Source organism: Salvelinus sp. IW2-2015, linkage group LG6.1 (assembly GCF_002910315.2).
Source record: "Salvelinus sp. IW2-2015 linkage group LG6.1, ASM291031v2, whole genome shotgun sequence".
Classification (NCBI taxonomy): domain Eukaryota; kingdom Metazoa; phylum Chordata; class Actinopteri; order Salmoniformes; family Salmonidae; genus Salvelinus; species Salvelinus sp. IW2-2015.
In genome coordinates, this window is record NC_036845.1 from 28,886,193 (window position 1) to 28,894,729 (window position 8,537).

An 8,537-nucleotide genomic window follows, 5' to 3' on the forward strand; every position below is an offset into this window, starting at 1 on the left:
CCCCCCCCCCATATCCCATTTCTTTATAAGAGGCACAGACTTAAAGACTGTGGAACAATTCTAAATCCCTACAATGAATATATATATATATTGTTAATCTGTAGTCTAGGACCCTATAAATGTAGAGGAGGGGTCCCATAGCCCCTCCCCTTCTATCAATGCAACATTACATCAAACATTTGGTGCAGCCCCTATCGTGACCCCAATTTGACTCCATCACTAGGACTAAAAACAAACAAAAGATTACTAATATAAAATATACTGTCCTTCAAATGTATGTAATATAATAAAGGAAAATATAAGTAATAAATCTAAATGTATTTTAGATTCTTCAAAGTAGCCACCCGTTGCCTTAATTACAGCTTTGCACGCTCTTGGCATTCTCTCATAATGAACAGCCTTTGAACCTACACTATTCCAGCTTTGCTCAGGATATCTACCTGATTCATCTAATCTTCTCAGTTGATGATTGTGATCCGTTATATCGGGTGTTAGGCTTACAGAATAGAATAGTGTAGAGATCAGAGGCCTATGTCGCTATGAACAGTGAATCCCAAGAACTGTGTGTCTTTCGTTTTTCACAGAGGGGAGAGTAAGTGTGGAGAGGATGCAGGAGAGAGTGGGTACGATCCAGCAGCTAAAGGAAGCCCTGAGAGAGGAGAAACAGGAGAGCAGTGAGAAATCTGAACACTCAGAACAGGTACCAGGAATACTCTACTGTTCTGTGAGGTTGAGAAGAACAAAGTGATCTGTCCCTAATGTAAAATATCTTCCTCCTTTGACAACTTGAGGACTGGTACCAGGCAGAGTACAACAGAGCACAGGAGCGGAGGAGGAAGATCAAAGAGGATCATGGGAGAGTGATACAGGAGGAGGTGGAGAAGATGGAAAGAGAGCTGGGGCAGGASCAGGTGAGTAACACTTGAGATTGATTTAATCATGATATTCCTCACATCTTAGACACTCAAACTGTCAAATGTCCTGCCTCCATAAATCTAACCCTATGGGCAGACTGAGGGCCCCCAGAGGGAGCTGTTGGTCCTGGGCAGAGAGAGACAGGTCCTGATTCTACAGATGGAGGCCCTGCACACTGAGGCCTCGGAGGCCGAGAGAGACCTGGAGACACAGTACCACAGACACCAGCATGAGCTGCACTCTCTTAGGGAGGAGAGTCTGCAGGTAGGGCCCTTACCTGCACTGCCATTATTTGAACCAACGCTGCCTATCTTGCCCATTTGTGCCAGTGTCACACCTTTCACCACCATACTAAGCTCTGTCTCCCCACCCTCAATTCCTTATCAGGTGTTCCGGGTCTTCCGCCAGGTGAGTGAGGAGCAGAGGAGGGTGTCAGAGGGCAGGTACAGGACTCTCCTGCTGGAGGCCATACAGGATGCAGTCTACCTGTCCTCTCAGAACCAACAGCTACAGGCAGACAACAAACAGCTCCGCAAAGGTGAGTTACACACCTGGATAACACTTGTATAACATTAACTATAACATATTTTTGTCTCAGTACAGGCAGAGTAGATACTACTTTGAGAAAAACTGATTTTTAAATCACTTRCATACCTTGATTTATTGGTTTTAAACGTAGTTCATCAATAAATTAGATTCTCTCTTTCTCTTCTTCCTCCATAGCATTGGCAGAGCTAAAGGACATTCTGTGTGTGCAGGGTGACCTCAAGGGACAAAGAGTATCCCAGTAACAGTGAGAGGATGGGGAAATGTTTCTCATGGATTTATGGCATGTTATTTCTGATAGAAAATACCAAAGAAATAAAACAACCATTTGAAATATTCATCTTTAATATATAGTATTGCATAAACACTTTCTGTACTATACGTCTTGACATTGGCAGAGGTAATGATAAATGCTAATATAATGATCATACTGACAATTATAGCACCACTTAAGAAGTGTTGGGGGACAATGTAGAAATAATGGAGACGTATTACTCAAATCCACCTACCCATGATACATTGAAGAAAAGGCTTGAATGAATATGGAGGAATTTGATTGACCTGGAAATCAAAGGCAAGTGAAAAGTAGGCAGTACATTATGCATAACAGATCGTCACAGTGACGGTGTGACGAAGGGCTCTGTAAGTCTCAGCTAAAGTGCAGCTTCTATTACATAATCAACAATCAAATTAGAAACTTCAAATAACTCAAACTAAATGGACCATTTGGGACATGRGATGAAAAATACTGGATCTGAATCACTAAAATAAAAATGCATTTCAAACGGGAAAAGAACACTCCAACCAAAAAAACATTCCGACCTTAATGTCAACGTATCATCTGGTAAAAAAGTGCTGCCAGAGATTGTGGTGGGGTGGTGGAATGGGAGTCAGTTAGCAGAGTTCTGCTAACTGTAGTACAGATAGGCTGCAAGGCCAATCATAGAGGTGGGTAACAGGAAGAAGGGGGTGAGCTGCAGGCCCAGTAGGGCCCAGGAGAGCAGAGCATTGACCAGCATAGAGCAAGAGATGACAAACAGCCTGGTGATGCCGCTGCCATGCTTCAGCACTACTGACATCAGCAGCCCATTTGCTGCCTGCCCAGCCACAATGGCCCACACCACCTCTGAGTAACCCTCCAGGAAACCCTGTTCTCCCCCCATGCTTAAGAGGTGGGAGAYCAAGTTGATGGCCAATCCAAACACGTACAGGTATAGGTTCTGCAGGCTTAGGGGTAGTCGCTGGCTCTTCAGCACCTGCTCTGTGTAGACGGCCGCCAGCCCTGAGATGAAGCAGTAAACCAGCACTAGAACAAGGCCCCAGGCWGTGATGTGAAGCCTGGAACTTGCCTGGTCCTCAGTTTGCCCTGGATACTCCAGATCCAGACTGTAGTAGCTGTGACACACCCCGGCCCCCATGAGGATCCCCAGGGCCAGCCACTGGGCGGACCGCAGCCTCTTCCCCAGGCAGAAGGAGTAAAGCAGGGCCGTGGAGGCGATCTTCAGGTTGCTGAGGACCTGGAAGGAGCTGGGGTCCATGTAGATCTGCATGAGGACCACCAGGTTGTTGTTGAAGGCATAGAGTGTGGCTGGGACTGCGTAGGGGGCCACGATGGCCAGGGACAGGGGGGCATGCAGGGCAGACAGGTCCCCAGTCAGGAGCAGAGTGGCTAGGGACACCAAAAGCTTGGTTAGCTCTATCAGAAGCACACAGGAGGAGGAGCTAAAGGGAACCCGCCCATCCACCTTGGTGAGGGCTATTAGGGGTGCATGGGAGCCATAGATCAGGACCATCAGTCCTAGGAGGACACCCCACTGGACCCTCTTCCTCCACCACCTCCTGTGACGGGATGGGGACCCGGACCGCACGGCATGGATCACAATCATTCTCAATACTGCATGTTATTAACACCCTGCGAATAAAAGTACAAATACAAACACCCTCTAAATGGGCAACAAAAATATWTTTTTAAATCCCCTAAATTAGGCTAAATCTATTCAACCATAACAGAATATTCTCAAGATATGTTCATATTYTAAGCTGATAAGTTATTTGTGATGACAAAACATGAAACCACCACTGTCTTGCTGTTAACGTCCTTGATTCAAAATCAATTAGATGGCTGCTGTACTAGGCAACTTTACTAAGGCARGCAGTCAAATATCCCTGCAATGTAACCTTACACTCAAAGTACAGAACCTCATCACCTTTTACACACTTTATAATCTGAACCACAGTGATCAGCAGAGAATAGCAGATGTTCCCGGGGCACTGAATGTAGATTTACCCTTTAACCTTTAAACAAAACCCAAAACAAACCGAGGCTTTCACACTGGACCCCTCAACGGACACTTCAAAATCCAGTTAAATCCACATTTTCTTTGCGCTGTATACACAATAGAGGTTTGAGCCTCTACAGAAGTGGTGGTTGTGTCCTTAACCTTAGGCAGGTAGAAGATGAAGCCTTGGCCCGGTTCTTCCCATTACTTTGGTCCTTTTCTAAACAAACTCATATAGTCCTTCAGAGTGCTTTCAATGTTGGGCACCTGATAGTTCTGTGCAGCATAGATGCCTGTGAATGTTCCTAGTAGCACTCCTAAGATAGCTGAGGAGCGGAGCTTGGCCACCACGTACCCAGCCAGGAACCCCTTCAAAAAGGGAGATGCCAGCACAGAGCCCCCCTGGGAGAGAACAGGAAACACCAGTCAGGACAAAGTATGCACAACAAATAGAATATATGGCATGCTTTTATGACTCTCGTTTAAAAAGCAATCATTAGTCTATTCTTCTATTACTGTTTCAGGACTGACTTGAGGTTCATGGTTTGTCTGCCGTCCTGTTTCATAAGGTGACATTTCACCTAATTTCTAACATTGGATAACAACATACTGTACCTGTGGAATTCCTGCTGCAAATTCAGTCTCCACACGTTTCTGGATATCTTCCAGTTGATTCTTAAGCTGGTTGAGATCCTTCATCTGCTTGAAAGGATCCTAGAACAAATGCAAGTAAGTTACACTGACTGGCAATCAATGAACTTAGGTAACACTTCCTGAAGCGCCTGTCAATTTCTGTCACTGCCCGTCAGTTAATGCATTCTATTCAGTCCATGCATTCTATTCAGTCTATGCATGCGTATGACAGTGACCAGGGCTGTGTTCATTATTCTGATTATGTTACAAAACGTTTTGTAACAGAAACTGTTTACTACAAATGGAAAACGTTTTACAACTAAAACGAATGCTTCTATTGGACAAATTCAGGTAGGTTCCTCCCCGTTTAGTTAAACTTCTTCTTCGATGGGGTTTAACGACAGGATTTCACCGATAGGATTTCTTGCACGGCCTTGTCTGTGAAATCACGAAGACCCMAAAAACRTTCCGCTGCATTCACAATGAWTCCAATTTTCTTAAGACTTCTTCTCTGCTTGTGCTGTAGTTTATGACCATTGCAATAAATAATACAAAGGCCACCTTAACATGTAGCATTTCACTATCCCTCGATTGATGAGAAACCTTAACTGGTTGTTGTGTCTCTACTACCATAGTTTCTTCACCGCCACTCGTTCCTTCCAATCTTTTCACCGCCTCCAGATAGGAGACACGCTGGACACTCCTTACTGTTGCCACCTCATTCTCCTTCCCCATGACAGGGTCACTCCAGGAATTCGTGCAGACATCTGGCATACGATCCCATCTGCACACACTTGACCAATTATTTACATTTATGACACTGAARGGGCTTGTGCACAAAAGCTCTTACTCTGTATTTATGAAGCTTAACTTTAYATGAGAATGGAGAGACTCTTCATCAAAGAACAGTAGCATGAATGAAGTGCATTTATTTTCTCCATCCACCACAGGTCAGTTGATGTGCACCAACCACTCCATTGAGGTCTTCAGTAATATCCTMTGCCTTGATTCCTTGAGCCACCCCAGAAATAACCCCCCTTGGTAGTAGTGGTGCACGACTCCAGGATTTTGGGAGTCGACTCCGACTCCTCTGGTTGGAGTCGTAGGAGTTGACTCTTGCTCGACTCCGAAAACACGCTGAAACGGACGCCCACACGCCACCTCATCAGTGCAGAGTCCTACTACTGGAGGTTTTTAACTGTAGGCGTGAAGATATTTCGACGTCACGTCTAGACAATAATAGGCTATACTGATAACTSGTGCTTGGCTCGCAAATGTATACATAGGTCTCCCCATAATATTTAAAATTGAGGAAGTGTGATCGTAATCATTATTTCAGCGATCCAGCCATGTTAGACGTCCTTCCTAATAACACCCCCCATTATGATGATAGGAGCTGCTGAACCGTATTTGCAGCTGACTGCGTTTATGGATGAGAAAGTTGAAACTTGCCATTTTCAAAAAGTTTAGCTGSGATGCTGCTTTGCGATCGATTGCCTAAAACAGGACTCTCCAACCATGTTCGTGGAGCGCTACCATCCTGTAGGTTTTCACTCCAACCCTGATCTAGCATATCTGATTCAATAATTAGCTGGTTGATAAACTGAATCAGGTTAGCTACAACTGGGGTTGGAGCAAAAAACCTACAGGAAAGYAGCTCTCCAGGAACAAGGTTGGAGAGCCCTGACCTARGACATCAACAGCCAGCCAGGGTTTCATTAAATACGCTATAGGCAATACTTGGTATTGCACATTTAGGCCTAATTAAACTGATACATTTGGCTTTGTTCAACTTCAATTCACTGGTACTGTGAAGAATAACTTTTCCATTCTGTGGGTGAATTTACGAGGCATTGCTAGATACAGATTACCGGTTCTGWCTGTCTCTCTGCCTGCCCCAATCCTCTTTCTCTTCACTATTTAAAACGCTAGTGTGTGTTTGGTCTTCGGTCTGTTGAGTGTAGAATAGYTCAGCCTACTCATTGATAGCTCCTAATTTAGTGAATTTACGCAAGACATTGCAAGCCACGGAATTGCGAAATACAGCATTGCGATAGCCTATATAGCCTACATTTTTTGATTACCGATGCACAGTTCTGACTGTCTTCCTGGTGGCCGACATGCCTAAGCCTGTCTGTGCTCCTCCAATCTCTTTAAATGTATTTAACGAGGTAAATTGACTTAACACATTATCATTTATAGCAACGACCTTGGGAATAGTTACAGGGAAGAAGAGGGGGGGACGAATGAGCCAATTGGACGCTGGGATGATTAGGGGGCCATAATAGTATGAGGGCMGGATTGGGAATGTAGCCAGCGAACGATGCGAGAGTGTGTTCTAGAAGTAGACTACGCAAAATAGTTTCCTCCCCTGCAAAAATACTGACGTTCTGGAAGATTGACAACCAGAAATGGGAGTTGACGCGCCAAGAGTCTACTCCCCACCACAAACTTGATAGGCGCCCTGCTACGAAAATCCATACAGTAAACGTTCCACCGGTATCTTTGAGTCTTAAAACACGCTTCTTATGCTCCGCAGACACACACAAAATCTAAATAACACTACTTCTTGTGACTCACAACGATTTTCACTTCTTGTGACTGTCACCCAGATTTTCCTCGAGACGTTAAACGGATTTCCAAAGTAAGTTAGCATTGATCCAAAACCCTCACTCCGACCTAAAAACGAGTCAAGTAGTTTACAACACCGTTTTACTTCTCTTGGTTCCMTTTTTCTTTGCCACTGCAACCCATTCATTATCACTTTCTGCACGATTTGTTTCATCCAACTCACTAGCTGCAGTCTCAAACAAAACCAGTTTTTTCCGCCATCTTCTCCTTGCTTCTTAGACCGTTTCCGTAATGAATAACGTTACACGTCCCCAGACAACTTACCAACACACCGTGCCTATGTGGTTTTAAGTTAAAGCTAGTTGGTTTATGAYTGGATCATGCTACTCTTAAATAGCTCGTTTTCTGACAAGACACCTAAAAAAGATTGAAGGCTATAAACAGTACTCACCTTGTCACCCGCCATTTTTGTTTAAGTGAATGCTCTGTGATCTACTCATAKGCTTAGGATGCACCGCCACTCCAGAACGATTACTTTTGCCTGGAACACTATTTGTTTGTGGGCAAAGTTGCACTGATTGCAAGTTAGCTAGTTGTTTTACCTCTCAACCATCGAGGCTGGATATAGTTAGGGGACACTGATTCGAGATCTGTGCCTATGGAAATTTGAACATTTAGTTACTACAGAGGACTGACAGCATGCTTGGATTAAATTCAGATATTGTTCCCGTGCTATCATTTATTTTAGGGCATGTGTCATAAATGATTGTACCCCCATGCACTGTCAGGGATAGGTTGCTGTGTTATCTAGACTAGTGTAAACCGTAGTTTCTTCTATGATGTAATGGCGGTCCGCAAACCAACGTTAAAGGTACATGCCGCCACCGACTGTGCTGAAGTGTGTGGTCAATCACGGTAACAATATTTCTAAATCCTCCTATCTAGCTCAGTACTTCTGAGAAAATAAAAAAGAGCCCTACTAACTTCTAATAGACCCTACCCCATCCCCCAAATCCCTTCCAAACCCCATCCAACCTCAATAACCCCACACTTCAATCTTTCCCTCTCTTCAACATACTTACAACAATATAACAACACATGCTCCACCGTTTCATCGACCATACACTCTAGACACAAACCATTAACATGCTTGCCAACCAGATGTTGTGACGAGTTCAGTGTACAATGTCCTAARTGCAATCGAGCAAACACCACCTCTTCCTTCCTAATCTGACCTTCGACTCTTGGTCCGCCAACCTTTCTTTGGAAGGCATATARATGTCGGCCCTTGGGCTCAGTCCCATCTCTTCTGCCACACATCTATCAAAATGTCTCTGATCTTACAGTTGGCCTCACCTCTACCCAGTGGAACATTAATATCAATTATATCTCATTTCAAAAATATTTTGGCTAACTAGTCTACAATTTCATTCCAGTCCACACCCGGATGTGCTTGGACCCAGCAGAATCTCATTAATACACCCATTCTCTCAATTCTCCATAACAACATTAATACCTTCAATAGTAGGTCACTCCTATTAGATTTACCAGATGATAAACTATTCAATACAGACAGAGAATCTGAGCATACTA

General features: G+C 44.1%; 2 protein-coding genes across 4 annotated transcripts; both read right to left on the reverse strand.

Annotated features, from left to right (window-relative positions):
- Positions 1-1,788: 1,788 nt before the first annotated feature.
- LOC111965399 (probable UDP-sugar transporter protein SLC35A4) lies at positions 1,789-3,361 on the reverse strand. The gene has a single exon (XM_070444110.1). It carries the CDS (start codon positions 3,345-3,347, stop codon positions 2,370-2,372), a length of 978 nt encoding a protein of 325 aa, XP_070300211.1. The 5' UTR covers positions 3,348-3,361; the 3' UTR covers positions 1,789-2,369.
- A 303-nt stretch (positions 3,362-3,664) lies between these two features.
- On the reverse strand, positions 3,665-8,131 carry LOC111964776 (SLC35A4 upstream open reading frame protein-like). Of its 3 annotated transcripts, none has more exons than XM_070444112.1 (3): positions 8,027-8,131; positions 4,356-4,454; positions 3,665-4,142 (listed from the first exon to the last, which is right to left on the reverse strand). In XM_070444112.1, exons 1-3 carry the CDS (start codon positions 8,057-8,059, stop codon positions 3,945-3,947), a joined length of 330 nt encoding a protein of 109 aa, XP_070300213.1. In that variant the 5' UTR covers positions 8,060-8,131; the 3' UTR covers positions 3,665-3,944. The 3 variants fall into 3 exon arrangements, with proteins under 3 accessions (XP_070300213.1, XP_070300214.1, XP_070300212.1); XM_070444113.1 differs by lacking the exon at positions 8,027-8,131 and adding an exon at positions 7,396-7,501; XM_070444111.1 differs by lacking the exon at positions 8,027-8,131 and adding an exon at positions 5,004-5,162.
- Between the last annotated feature and the right edge of the window lie 406 nt (positions 8,132-8,537).